This window comes from Malus domestica, chromosome 07, assembly GCF_042453785.1.
Source record: "Malus domestica chromosome 07, GDT2T_hap1".
NCBI lineage: Eukaryota > Viridiplantae > Streptophyta > Magnoliopsida > Rosales > Rosaceae > Malus > Malus domestica.
This window is the reverse complement of record NC_091667.1, coordinates 15,635,243-15,650,195: the sequence shown is the minus strand read 5'-3', so window position 1 is coordinate 15,650,195 and position 14,953 is coordinate 15,635,243. Positions and strand designations below refer to the sequence as shown.

Genomic DNA, 14,953 nt, shown 5'->3' with positions numbered 1-14,953 from the left:
GAAGAGGCACTTGCTTTTCCAGATGTGTCAGCGCCTGTCACATGCACACTCAGCCTTGCGGAAATTACGGGAAATCTGTCAAAGATTTCTTGTGAAGTAGAAGACACGTGAAGTTTACTATTAAATCATCCAACGGTTGCCGACAAGAGTGAAAGAATAGTACCGGTTATTAATTCATAAATGTCAACCTTCACCCTCCATTGCAAGGCAGACATACATAACATTTCTTCATTTCCGAGAATGCCCTCCCAACAAAGCCTCTTAAGTCACTCAGTGTTCCTTATTCCTTGGGGTACCTCTGTAAACAACTCATCCAAAGCAAAAGTATTTCATATCATGAAGGTTGAAAGCAAGAGTATCTCATATCATACTTTCTCCATGTCCTTCTCCTTGTCGTTGTTTTCATCTGCGGGACAAGGAGAAAGAGAGCAATCAGCCAGCACTTGGTATCAATCTTCTAATCTGGAACCGACTGCCTGGAACACCTTCCTGATTGCTTACCTAGCCTTGCTCTCAAGTACTCATCTTCAACATCTTATGCTTCCTCTTCGTCTACCACATCTGCCTGGGGAACAGATAAAGGAAGTAAAAATGATACCTCGAAGCATATGGAGACAATATGCTAATTCATCATCAGCTAGGGACAAGGAGAAAGAAAGCAAATGGTGGGCACTTGGAAAGATTGAAGAAAGAAACAGACTATCACCTCTACCTCGTGCCTGCCTGCCGTGCAGAAGAGAAACAGACCATCACCTCTACCTCGTGTCTGCCTGCCGTGCAGAAGAAACAAGCAAAGAAGAATGCAGACCGCACAATCAAATCAACCCAGTAGAATGAGTCTGATTTGAAACCAAGGAACTCTCGCTCAGAATTTCGAACCAGTTCGAGATCAAAGGTGTGGAAAGACAACAAGATCATCTATCTCCAAAACCAGATTTGCGTTCTTAAACTCTACTCTGTCTGGTTTTTACTTTGCCATACTTGTCATGTTTATTCGTTGTTTGTTTGATTGTTTGCTTGTGTTTGTGTGAGTTTATGCTTAAAACATTGAGGACAATGTTCGATTTAAGTGTGGGGAGGGGTAACCAAGTTGTTTTGCATGAAATTCGTGGGAGTTTATCACCCATTACTTCTAGTGTTGTTCCTTGCTGTTTTTAAGTGTTTTTATGTTGTTTTGGAGTGTTAGTGTGTTTTGACATAAAAATCCGAAAATCTCATAAAAATTTGAAAAATTGTTTTGAAAAACCCAAAAAGTGTTGTTTTTGTGTGTTTGTTTGTGTCTTAGGGTACCTTCCAACACAATGATGAGGATTTGGTTTTTAATTACATGACTGTTAAAGAGAGTTATAAACATGGATGAAAATTTGATTTACTCTTTGGGGTATGCTTGGTTGTGGTTATAATTTATGAATTCACATGCAATCATAAAGGAAAAAATCAGTTTTTGTAACATGCTTGAAAGAAGGAACTCAAATGAACGCTACAACCTTGTGAGACTTGAGTCTAAACGTTTATTTGGAGAGTTAATAATCTGTGCATCATCATTTTCTAAAGTCGTTGCATGATCTCATTATTCTTTGCTTGGTTGCTACTTAGAAGACGTTTCATCATTTAGTTCCAAATGCTAGAACTCATGCCTATTTCATTCAAAGCATGCTATTGATTTGCATAACACATATTCAAGATGAAGTTGTGTAGTGACCACCAAAGCCAAATTGCCGTGCCCCTATTTCATTATGTGTTTAAGTTTAACCCCGTTGAGCCTTGTTAAGCCTATAATCTTTGTTAACCCACACTATCCTTACCTAGCCTAGTGCTAGGACCATCCATACCCTTGTTCTTGAACCATAGTAAAGCATGACTTAAAATGAACTCCTTTTTTATCAATGTATTGCAGAAAGCAAGTGTGGGGGAAGTGATTCTTGTGTGTGTGTGTGTGCGCGCCAAAGTCCTTAATAAGGCATGGGTAGAAAAGGAAAAAAAAAGAATTGAAAAAAAAAAAGTATGAAAAAGAGCTCTAAAGTGTTGTTTGTTAAAGAAAGGGTTCAAAACATTGAATTCGACCCTAAGTGTTGCATAAATCTTCCCTTTGTAATTAAAAGTTGATTCTGCATTCTAAAGTGATTTCCAAGTGTCTATTTCATTGCTTTGCTTGCTATCGCTTTAAGAACGTTTGTTATCCTTATCCTTTCTTTGTTAGCCATTACCCCTAAGCCCTGTTACAACCCTTGACTTCAATCTTGAGTGTTGTGTGTTTCAATTTGTGGAGTTCGAAATTAGTATGAATATATAGAGTCACTGGTTATCGCATCTAAGTAGTAGCATTCTATTCATGAGATCATATCTAAACATGCTTAATAACTCCAGAAAATTGCTTTCTTTGTTATAACGTATGTGAGTCCTAATCTTTCATGTTTACATCAATCTTCTCACATATACTAGTGTAGAGTGTGTAGTCAGAAAATGTGTGTGAAAATAGAGAGTATCTTGTAAGGAATTGAGCAAATTCTCTAAGGCATGTTACTACATTCAAAACATCGTTTTAATTGGTTAATTGTGAACTAGTAAGTGGTGACTGTGATTAAGTATGTGCTCAAGTGTAAGGATAACCAAAATCTGTGGGAATGATGATTTTTTAACACGTCATGTTTCATTAAAAATCCCTGAGGCAATTGTTGGAAGGTCTAGGTTGTGTTTTGTTTTGTTTTGTTTTGTTTGTTTTGTTTTGCTCGAGGACTAGCAAAAGCTAAGTGTGGGGGAATTTCATAGGAGTATATTTATGCGACTTAGTTAGCTTGTTTCTTGGCATTTATGTTGTTAGTTTGTAGTTATTCTAGTATTTTTAAGCTATTTTTGTGTGTTTGTAGGTCCAAAGGGTTAATGTGGCAAAGAAGTGCATTTTGGAGCATTTTGAAGCATTTTTGGGCATGGAATGGATAACATATGCTTGGAGCAAAAGGAATGGACGAAATTTGAAGTTTGTGCATCATCCTCTCCCTATAAATAACTATTTTAGCACACTCATTTCACCCAACACATCCACTCATTACAACCACCCAACACATTCACCTACCACTACATCCACTCATTTCACCCAACACATCCACTCATTTCAACCACCCAACACATTCACCTACCACTACATCCACTCATTACCACCACCCACTACATCCTCTCTCTAGCCTATAAATATATCCATCCAAAGACACATTCAGGGGGACAATTTGAGGAGAAGGGAGGAAGACACATTCTACCGCAAGGTAGAGTCTTTTCTTCTTAACCATTCTACACATTCCCACAACAAAAGCACAATTCCATGCACCTTCATTTCCCTTTCCTTGCCATGACCTCCATCCAACCTAAACACATTCAGCCATTCCTCCATACAAACAAACCTTCAAACACTCACCAACACCTTGTGCCGTAGCAAAGGAAGGGAAGGAAAGTGCTTGGACGTGCTTGCTATCCAACTTGGATCGTTGGAGCGTTTAGGTGTTTTCTTTCTTTTGTTTCTAATGTTTAAATTCATTTCCTTTCGTTTTGTTGTAAATATGAGTGGCTAAACCCCTCTTGGCTAGGGGTGATTTCAAAGCCATGATTATGTGTGCAATATAATTTGATAAATTCCAGTTATGAACTCTTGAATCGTGAATGCAATTGGCTTAACTATTTGATTGATAACTTATTTGTATTTGTTAATTAAGGGTCGACACTTAATTGGCATGCATAAATCCGTTGCTAGAATATAAGGAAGTTTCACATAATCGTTACAAACTTATATTCACATGTAGTGAAGGTCGCTTATAAACGATCGCGTTAAGTTCAATTCCTAGCATGAGTGACATGATGTCATAGTTGCAAGTGCTTTGTCAATGCTTATGATTTTCATTAAACGTAATGATCTTTGATTGTATCTCTATTATGATGTCATGTAGGGAACTTTAGAAGAATGTTTTGGATTATCGAATGATGTCATCCAATCCAATAAAACAAGGAAAATCTTAGAGTTAACTAGTGATGTCATGGTTAATTTGGAGCACTATCATTCATAATTCAATGAAGTAGTAACTGGAAATCAAGTTATTTGCATAAATGTCATGTGTGGAGAAAAAGCCTCTAGCTATCCCATCCATCATCTTATTTCTCATATTTGTTTTACAATCTGTCTAGTTTTTCATACTTGTTTGTTTGTTTCAACTTCATCCAAAACTCAATCCCCCTTTACTTTAGTGTGTCTAATTAGTTAGAATCTATTTTAATTTGTGTTTTTAAATGTTTTGATTCAAGTAAAAGTCAATTTTCGTCCAAAGTCATTCCTAGTGTCTAGTTTAAGTTTGTTTAGTTGTTCTAAGCTGTTTTGAGTATTTTAAGTTTGCTTTGAGTCTTGTGAGTCTTGTTAAGTATTTTAAAGTTTAGTTTTATGTTTTTGAGTCAGTTTAGAGGTTCTTAGCAAGCCCTCATAATCCCCGGTCCAGAATGATCCCTACTTATACTTATACTACAGTTGTCAAAAGAGGGTTAAATTTGTGTGTTAAGATAATTTTCGCATCACCTAACAGGGCCTAGGGTATGGCTGCAGGCGACGGGAGGGACAAAACCCCCAGCCGTAGCTGGTTTAGGTGTTTTGGTCCAAGGGGTCACGGGGGCAAGCCCAAGGCTTGCGGGTTGGTCACGCAGGGAGCCCAGCGAAGCTGGGGCCTTGATTTTGTGGCGCAAGAGGCCCAGCCCGAGGGCTGGCTTTGTGTGCCTTGTGTGCATAAGGCGCCCAGCCGAAGGCTGGCATGTTTTTTATGCAGGCCGAGAGAGTCCATAGGCTGCAGGCCCAACAAAGAAACCAAAATAAGGCCGAAGCCTGTTTTCCTTTTTGGCACAAGGATGGTGCGATGCACCAAATCCCATTCCCCCTATTTTTTTTTTCAATTCCCTTTAGGTTTTAGGAAAAACCTAATATGCTTCTAATTTAATTTTATACATTGACTCACAAATTCCACATAACATTTTAATTGTGCGATGCATGAAACAAATATATATAGTGACAAATATATGAATATATACAATATATATATCGGAAGGAAAATATAAACATAGGGGGTTCATGCATCATGGGGAATGTTTTCATGCTTCATGGGTCGTTTCAAATATCTTCCTTTATTTTAAGCGTACTTGAGCAGCAGAAAACGAATAAGCCTTTGAATGTGGTGGATGATAGCCTCCTCCTACGATACTTCAGTTCCTCAGCTTCTGGCAAGAGCGTGCTGATAATGTGTTGTAGGCCTATTTATTTGAGCAATCTAAGGTTCAGAGAGAGAGAGGGAGGCCGGCCACTTTAGAGAGAAGAAAGATTGATTTAATTGTGAGGAGTGTTTGATTCACCCCATTGTGCCTTTATTTATAGTAGTTGGAAGGGTAAATACGTTTCCCTTTATGATTACAACATTTAATAGGTAATATAGTCATAATAGGAATATATAATACTTTCTCATATTCTCTAGGATTTACACAATCACATTCCTATTCTAAATAGAACTGCAACAAAAATGTGATTTTTCGTTAAAAGTGAACAGTACCAAGAGTGTTTCGTTAAAACTCCTTATTTTCTAGTGATAATATACCATTTGATTTGCAAATTTAGTTTGAAAATTTAATCTCCTAACATTATCCATAAGTCTCTCAACCCAATATATTAGGCCTTTCTTTTCTTTATAATGGGCAGGGAGCCCAACCTGCCTATCAAGCCGGAAAACTTTGGCAGCCTCTGTTAGGTTGGCGCAACCGCCAAAACTCAGTCACTCAGCTCCTCAACCTTGCTTTTGCTTCCATCATTTTCAAATGTGCAAAATTAACACCTCCTAATTCTCACTCACTCTAAGACAATTCAAAATTTCCCTTCATCATCGTTTCAATGGAAGCTTGTAAAGTTTCTTCATGGGCACCCATGCTCCCAACACCCAGCAAACCCAATGACCAACGAATCGAAGGAAACCCATAGCCCCAAATTCACGGGTCACTCAGTTTCCAAAAAAAAAATTCACGGGCCACTCTTTCTCGGCAATCCCAATGAGCTTTCTCACCCACAACCGCCATTTTCAGCGGCCATTGGCGGCTGCAAGCGTAGAGGAGACGGCGAAGACTGAGATCAAAGAAGGGAAGTCACGGATTAGGTTGGTTGGTGAGTCCTGAGATTACAAAAGCCCAGAAAGAAGCTATTGAACAACTGCCACAAAATATGAGCAAACGGTGTCCGGCTTTGATGAGGCAGCTCATTTGTTTTTCTCCTGAAAAGGGTAGTTTGTGTGAGTTGTTGGCTGATTGGGGTAGGATTATGAAGCCTTGCAGAGCTGACTGGCTTGCTGTTCTTAAAGAATTGGGGGTAAATGATCACCCCATGTCTTCAGGTTTTTACTTTTTACTGGGTTTATTGTGATAGTTATAAAGTTGAATGCTTTGAGTTTTATTACCTTCAGGTATGGGTTTATTTTGAATTTTTCTAAAGTTCAACGCCGTACAAGATTTATTATCAATTGATTTTGTTTTGTATTTGCTATATTTTATTTTGTGGATGTGAATTCTTGGGGTCTTTTGCATTTGAAGAAATTTAGCAGAGGACTCTTGAATTAGAGTTTGTGTCTTTTTGTGTGTGTGTGTGTGTGTGCGTTTGTGTGTTAGGGAAGGAGGGGTAGATGATTTCTAGCTCACCATAGCCAGTTATGATTACATTATTCATGCTATTGAGAGACCAAGGTGTGTATTGTGCTGAAACTGTAAAAACATTTGCAAGTAGCAATTATGTATCGCGTGCGAATGGCCATTTCTGGTGCTGCCTCATCATGTTTTTTTTCTCAATTAGGGGAGATGAAGGACTCTTAGGTGGTCATGGTGCTAAGGCGCGGCATGACAGGTAGTGAGAAATGGTAATCTAAAATTGTCAGCTGTGATAACTTGTTTTCTCAATTCAAGTGGTCCAAGCTCATTGAGCAAGATTTGACCAAAAAGAAAAAACTCATTGAGGGAGATGATTTTTTGCTGTTGACCCAGTACCCTCATGCAAAGCTGCTAAACGAGCCGTTCCTCGCATTTTCTTGGGTCAAAACCAAAGTATGCAGATTCCCTTCACACTGAAATTTCCTTTGTCCATTCCTGGAAGAAAATGTGAAAACACAAAAGCATAATTTTCTTTTTCCGCATTGAATTCGTATGGATCAGACATTCCTCTTAGTTTTAGATGCTCGATCATAGCTGACCAGGTGCGATCGATTAATGGCTGCTTCTTCTCCTTCTTCTGGCCTTCATTGGAAATACGAAATACGATGTGTTCATCAATTTCAGATGGGAAGACCCTCGCAGGGGCTTCGTCAGCCATCCTAACAGAAACCAATCAACACCTTCATTGATGCTCCTGACAGCGATTCGAGAGTCAAGGCTTTCGATTGTAGTTTTCTCTCAAAACCTTGCTTTTTCCACTTGGTGCTTGAAAGAACTCGTGGAAATCTTGGAATGCAAGGATACCAGGAACCAGATTGTACTCCCCATTTTCTACGAAGTTGATCCGTCTGATGTTCGTAAACTCAAGAGAAGTTTCGCGGAAGCTTTTGCTCAGCATGATCACAATTCTAACACTGAAATAGAAGAGGTTCAGATTTGGAGGACCGCTCTTACAACGGCCACTAGTTTATCCGGTTGGGATTCGCGAAACTATGAGTAAATTCTAATTTGTTTTACTTTCTTGATAATGTTTGGATTTTGGTAACGTTTAGGGTCATTTGATAAATATTTTGATTTAAGTTTCTATTTCTTTTAAAACTTAAAGATGAAAACTTGAGATCTGGCTACAATGATATGAAATACTCATTACGAGTTTTATGCAAAACGGTTGTAAAGACCCATTAGATCCCTATATGCAAGATCTAACAGTTAGTGTTGGGAACTATTAAAGAAAAATTGTAAAACTTGAAGGTCAAAATTTGAAAACTCAAAATCTAGGTTTTCAAAAAGAAAAGTGAAAACAATATAGTTACCAAAATGACCATTGATTCTTATTTGGTGTTATTATATTGTTTTCTTTAATTTGACAGGAATGATGCAAAGCGTATAGAGGAAATTGTAGAAGATGTTTTTAGGAAATTGATCCACATCTCATCAACATCAAGCAAAGATAATGGCTTGGTTGAAATGGATTCTCACATGCATGAAATGCATTCATTATTACATCCTCCTAGAGTTGAAACGAATGATGTTCGCATTGTTGGAATATGGGGTATGGGTGGTTTAGGCAAAACTACCATCGCAAGAGCTGTTTATGATAAAATCGATTTGAAGATTGTTGCTTTCTTGAAAATGTCAAGGAGGGTTTCGTGAAGCATGCGAACTACATATGCAGACGCAACTTTTATATAGTATCTCAGGCAACAAGGTGGGGAGCTCCGACATATCAAATAAAGGTATACAGGTCATGTTAAAAAGCCTTGGCCAGAGAAGATTTCTTGTTGTTCTTGATGATGTAGACAAATTAGCTCAAATTGAAGCCTTACTCGGAAAGCAACTTTGTTTTGGTGGTGGGAATAGAATCATTATAACAACTAGAGATCAGCAATTACTAAGCGGAGCCGATGCGATATATAAGCCCAAGATTTTCAGTGATCTTGGAGCTCTGGAACTCTTTAGGCAGTACGCCTTTAGAACAAACCAACCCACCAGAGATTATGATGATCTTTTGAGCCGTGTCATACAATATGCTCAAGATCTGCCTTTAGCACTCAAAGTATTGGGAGCTTTTCTTGATAACAAAAATGTACGCGAGTGGGAAGATGTTTTAGAAAAAATAAGGAAAATGCCGCAAAGGGGAATTCATGATGTGCTTAAAACAAGCTTCGATGGACTAGATGACACAGAGAATGGCATCTTTCTAGATATTGCATGTTTCTTTAAATGGATGAAGAAAGACTATGCAACTGAAGTTCTGGACAATTGTAATTTCTATCCTCATACTGGAATAAGAGTTATAATCGATCGAGCTCTCATAACTGTCTCAGAGGGTGGGGAAATGGGTTGGAAAATAGTTTACCAAGAATCTATCAAAGAGCCTGGGTGACGAAGTAGGTTGTGGAGTTATGAAGATGTTCATCATATGTAACTCAAAATACGGTGGGAATTTTTTTTTTATGCAATGTTTAGTAGAAGGCTTCAACTTTTGACCAAAATCTATTTCTTAGGTCCGTTTTATAACCATTTTAGTTTTCATATTTTTCTAAATGAAAGTTAAAAATAAGAGTAAATTACATAGTAGCCCCTCATGTTTGAGGTCAATTATAACCCCATACAACAACTTTAAAACATTTCACTTTCATACATCCAGTACCATTTTATTTTAAAATAATACCTCCGTTAGATTTTCCATCCATTAATCTGTTAAATGCTGACGTGGCTGCCACATTTGTGCCACGTGGCTGCCAAATGTGTGCCACGTGGAAAAAATAATAATTTTTTATTACCCTATTGAACAAAAAAAAAAAAAAAAAAAAAAAAACCAGATCTCCTTCCCCAGAATCCCCACCCGTGCCCACCCTCGCACCCCCCAACACCCACCCCTTCCCCCATCCCCCATCACCCGCAACCATTTCCCTCCCCACTGCGCCTCCAAAAACATTCCCCATCCAAACGACCATCGCCCCCTCCCCCGCACGGCTGCCGTGTGGTTTTCTACCATCTTTCCCCACCCTAAATCCAAATTTCTAAAGCCCAACAAGCAAAACCCTTTTGCCTTGGCTTTGGCAACTGCTGTAACTTCCTTCACTTTTTCTTTTTGCAGGCGCAGAGGCATATATGGACTCCTCAAAGCTTTCTGTCCATCCTTACCAGAAAGCAAATGGGAGGGCGGAGGCAATGTATAATGCCGAGTCCCTGCACTATTCCTCCCGTCAAGTGCAAACCCACCATCCTCTGCCGCAAAACCCAGAAAAGGAAGAGAGAATTGATTAAAAAAAAAAACCCCAGAAGACGAAGAGAGAGAAGATTGAAATTTGAAGTGGGTTTTTGGTTTTTGAAATTGTGAGGTTTTACAATTCCTTGAAACTATTGGATTCTGGGGTGGGTTAGGAGAGGCTTTGGTTTTGGATTGAGATAAAATGGGTGGGTGGGTGGCTGCATCTGTTCGAGTGGTGAAGTGGGGGTGGCTCTTGTCTTTTGGGTTGATGAAATGAATAATGGCAGTGGCTTGGGTAAGAGAGAGAGAGAGGGGGTGTGGTGAAAAATGGCGGTTTGGGGAGCTTGGGAGTGGATAATCGGGATGAGATTCTCGTGGTGGTTGAAGGTCGAGAACTGGGAATTTTGGATCTGGGAATTTTGGGTTTTGGATCTGGGGATTTTGGGGGGTATGGGGTTCGAGAGAGAGAGAGTGGGGAAGACGAACATGGTTTCGTTTTTTTTTTTTTTTTTTGTGTTCAATAGGGTAATAAAAAATTATTATTTTTTCCACGTGGCACACATTTGGCAGCCACGTGGCACAAATGTGGCAGCCACGTCAGCATTTAACACACTAATGGATGGAAAATCTAACGGAGGTGTTATTTTGAAATAAAATGGTACTGGATGTATGAAAGTGAAATGTTTTAAAGTTGTTGTATGAGGTTGTAATTGACCTCAAACCTGAGGGGCTACTATGTAATTTACTCTAAAAATAAATACCAAACAAGTTATGGGTTTTCAATTTTCAGACTTTAAAAAAATAATAATCAAAATAAAAGTTGAAAATTGAACAAAATGATTATCAAACTACTCCTCAATAAACAAGCATTAAATTCATAACCTTCACTTTGATTTGCACAAGCTACAGAGGCCGTTGAAAGCATAATCATGGATTTCTCGAACTTAGGTGAGGTATGCTTAAAAGCTGAAGCTTTTGTTGGTATGACTCAACTGAGACTTTTCATCATTCGTCATAATTATTACGGAAAATAAGACTTGATTGGGCACTCAAAGCTTCTTTTTTCATGAGTTAAGGGGTCTCTCTTGGTTTGGATTCCCCATTAAGTCTTTCCCATCCAACTTTCAATTCAAAAGTCTTGTTGACCTTGACATGCAATATAGTCTCATTGTTCGACTTTAGGAAGGAACCCTGGTACGTACAATCGTCATTTACAAGCACATGTTTATTTTAAGGATAAATTATATAAAACTACCTCAACTATTGGGCCAGTTACAATTGCATACCCTATCTTTAAAACATTTCAATGTCATACCTCATTTTACGAATTTGTTACAATTTCATACCTTCCATCAGTTTGTCTGTTAATTCTTCCGTTAAATAGTGACGTGGCTTGAGAAGGGGCCCACTCTCTATTAAAAAATTAATTAAATATTAAAAACTAACTTTAACGATGGAATTTGATGGCGATATTATTGATTTTAATATTTCAGAAGCTATTAAATATCCTCAAGATGATCACTCTTGTTTTTCTATTGATGTGTTTGATTCGTTGGTGCAGGATTATCTAGATTCGTTGGACAAAGATCCCCTTGAAACAACAATTGCCAAGGGATTGGGCCTAGAACCCAATCTGGTTGTGCCTAATGATGAAATTGGCGAGATGGTGGCTGCCCTAGGGCATTGCCATAACATCCTGGTAAATATCCGATCCCAATTTCAATTCCCGTTTCTACTAATAAGTTGTTACCTTCAGTGATTCAGGCCCCGATTCTTGAACTTAAACCGTTGCCAAATCATTTGAAGTATGTCTATTTGGGTGACAAAGAAACGTTGCTGGTCATAGTCTCTTCAACACTCACGACATTAGAGGAAAAAAAATTGATTCGGGTGTTGAAAGAGCATAAAACAGCCATAGGATGGACCTTGGCCGACATTAGGGGTATTAGCCCTACAACTTGCATGCATCGCATACTTCTCAAGGAGGGGGCTAAACCAATGTGGGAGGCTCAATGCCGACTCAACCCTCCGATGATGGAAGTTGTGAAGAAGGAGATTATTAAGCTTCTGAATTGTGAAGTGATTTATCCTATCTCGGATAGCAATTAGGTTTCGTCGGTTCAAGTTGTTCCAAAGAAATCGGGAGTTACAGTGGTGAAGAATGCCGAGAATGAGCTTATGCCAACCGGTATCCAAATAGGTTAGCGAGTTTGCATTGATTATAGGAAGCTCAACGCCACCACAAGGAAGGACCACTTCCCTTTGCCGTTCATTGATCAAATGCTTGAAAGGTTAGTCGGTCATTCTTTTTATTGTTTTCTTGATGGTTTTTCGGGATATAATCAGATTGTCATAGCTCCGGATGACCAAGAAAAGACCATTTTCATGGGCCCCTTTGGTACCTTTGCCTATCGTCGCATGCCATTCCGTTTATGCAATGCACCTGCCACATTTCAATGATGTATGGTAAGCATCTTTTCAAATTTCGTTGAGAAGATTATTGAGGTATTCATGGATGATTTTAGTGTATTTGGTGATTCGTTTGATAATTGTTTGGACAATTTCACATTAATCCTGAAAGGATGCATTGAAACTAATCTTGTTTTAAATTGGGAGAAATGTCACTTTATGGTAAAACAAGGTATAATTTTAGGTCATATCATTTCAGAAAACGGAATTGAGGTTGATAAATCAAAAATAGATCTTGTACGCTACTTACCCTCTCCTACTTCGGTTAGAGAGGTTCGTTCTTTTCTTGGACATGCAGGATTCTATAGGCGATTCATCAAGGACTTTTCAAAGATTTCCGACCCCCTTTGCCGTCTCCTTCAGAAAGATGTGTCTTTTAAGTTCGATGAGGAATGTGAGAAGGCCTTCAAACACCTCAAGGAGATGCTCACTTCGGCCCCCATCATTGTTCCACCAGATTAGAGCCTTCATTTTGAGCTTATGTGCGATGCTTCTGATTATACATTAGGGGCTGTTTTTGGGACAAAGAATGAACAAGCAGCCACACGTCATATACTATGCCTCTCGGACCTTGAATGACGCACAATTCAACTATTCCAGAACGGAAAAAGAACTTCTTGCTGTTGTTTTTGCTTTAGATAAGTTTTGTTCTTATTTACTTGGTACTAAAGTTATAATCTACTCTAATCATGTAGCGTTGAAGTATATACTTACAAAGAAGAAGGCCAAACCAAGGCTTATTCGTTGGATGCTTCTTCTCGAAGAGTTCGATATTAAAATTTGAGACAAGAAAGGAAGTGAAAACGTGGTGGCTGATCACTTGAGCCGTATGGTGCATGAAGAGGATGCCGTGCCTATCCCAGAGAAATTCCCAGATGAGCAGCTGTTGTCCATCGAGATAAGTGAGCCAATGTATGCCGATTTAGTTAACTATTTGGTCACTAAACAAGTTCCAAGCACTCTAAATAAGCACCAACGTGATAAACTTAAGAAAGAGGCTCGTTTTTATGTGTGGGATGATCCTTATTTGTGGAAATAATGTGCTGATCAAATCATTCGTAGGTGTGTGCATGATTCTGAATTTCATTCGATTTTAACTTTTTGTCACACTTATGCATGTGGAGGTCACTTTAGCACTCAAAGCACTGCACGTAAAGTACTTGAATGTGGTTTTTATTGGCCTACTATCTTTAAGGATGCTAGAACTTTTTGCATAGCATGTGATCGTTGTCAAAGAACCGGAAATATTGGTTCAAAAGATTAAATGCTGCAGGCGCCTATCTTTTGTGTCGAAAGTTTTGTTTAAATTTTACTTGCAGTTGATTATGTTTCAAAATGGGTGGAAGCAAAAGCCACCCGTACTAATGATTCAAAAGTGGTTGCAGATTTTGTGAAAACTAACATATTTGCTAGATTTGGAATGCCAAGAGTTCTTAAAAGTGATGGGGGGTTCCCATTTTTGCAATCGAACCATTAAGGTATTGCTCAAGAAGTATAACGTCACGCATAAGGTAGCAACACCTTATCATCTTTAAACAAGTGGGCAAGTCTAGTTTCTAATCAAGAAATCAAACAAATTTTGGAGAAGACCGATGGGCAAAACCAAAAAGATTGGAGCTTGCGTTTGAATGATGCATTGTGGGCGTATCGCACAGCTTACAAAACCCCAATTAGGATGTCTCATTTTCGGCTCATCTATGGGAAACCATGCCATCTTCTGGTTGAATTGGAGCACAAAGCACATTGGGCCGTCAAAACATTCAATATGGACCTTGATGCGGCTGGAATTAATAGGAAGCTTCAATTCAATGAACTTGAAGAGATTCGGAACGAGGCGTACGAGAACGCTCTTATTTACAAAGAGAAGTCGAAGGCATTCCATGACAAGATGATTCGTACCAAGACGTTTGTCGTAGGGCAGAAAATGTTACTTTTCAATTCCCACCTTTGATTGTTTCCAGGTAAGTTACGTTCTAAATGGATGGGCCCGTTTGTTGTTACTAATGTCTTTCCTTATGGTGCAGTCCAAATTCAAAGTTTAAAGATCAGAAACGATTTCAAAGTGAATGGACATCGTTTGAAGCCATAATATGACCACTTTGAGGAGCATGTCGTGGAGGACATACCCCTCAAGGCCGTGGGCTCCAATGAAGCTTAAAAGGAGGTATCGTCCGGTTGGAAGACGTTAAAGCAAGTGCTTCTTGGGAGGCAACTCATGCAAATAAAGAAGAACTAGGAAGCTCCGGCATCACAACCAGATTTGCGTTCCTAAACCCTACTTTTTATTTCTTTTACTTTGCCATGCTTGTCATGTTTGTTATTTGTGTCATTTGCTTGCTTATGTGTGAGTTTATGTTTAAAACATTGAGGACAATGTTTGGTTTAAGTGTTGGGGGGGGGGGGTAAACTAGTGTTTTTGTTGAAAATTCGTAGGATTTTACCACCTAGCATTTCTAGAGTTGTTTTTCATTGTTTTTTAGTGTTTTTAGTGTGTTTTGATGTGTCTTTAAAAGAAAATACCAAAATTCAAGACAAAAATTCGAAAAAGTTCTGAAAACCCAAAAA

The 14,953-nt window shown here is 38.7% G+C and overlaps 1 protein-coding gene across 2 annotated transcripts; it reads left to right on the top strand.

The window, feature by feature from the left end:
• Positions 1 to 5,707: 5,707 nt before the first annotated feature.
• On the top strand, positions 5,708 to 9,179 carry LOC139197386 (TMV resistance protein N-like). 2 transcript variants are annotated; one of them, XM_070824701.1, is made up of 4 exons: positions 5,931 to 6,395; positions 6,848 to 6,898; positions 7,036 to 7,698; positions 8,073 to 9,179. In XM_070824701.1, exons 3-4 carry the CDS (start codon positions 7,391 to 7,393, stop codon positions 8,353 to 8,355), a joined length of 591 nt encoding a protein of 196 aa, XP_070680802.1. In that variant the 5' UTR covers positions 5,931 to 6,395; positions 6,848 to 6,898; positions 7,036 to 7,390; the 3' UTR covers positions 8,356 to 9,179. The 2 variants fall into 2 exon arrangements, with proteins under 2 accessions (XP_070680801.1, XP_070680802.1); XM_070824700.1 differs by having other exon boundaries at positions 5,708 to 6,395; positions 6,848 to 7,698; positions 8,073 to 8,570.
• The last annotated feature ends 5,774 nt before the right edge of the window (positions 9,180 to 14,953 follow it).

Excerpts from the sequence above, each read along its gene's own strand:
- LOC139197386 (XM_070824701.1), top strand. The coding sequence starts at position 7,391 with ATGCTCCTGACAGCGATTCGAGAGTCAAGGCTTTCGATTGTAGTTTTC. Across the intron at positions 7,699-8,072 it reads TGGGATTCGCGAAACTATGA|GAATGATGCAAAGCGTATAG; the intron begins GTAAATTCTAAT and ends TTAATTTGACAG.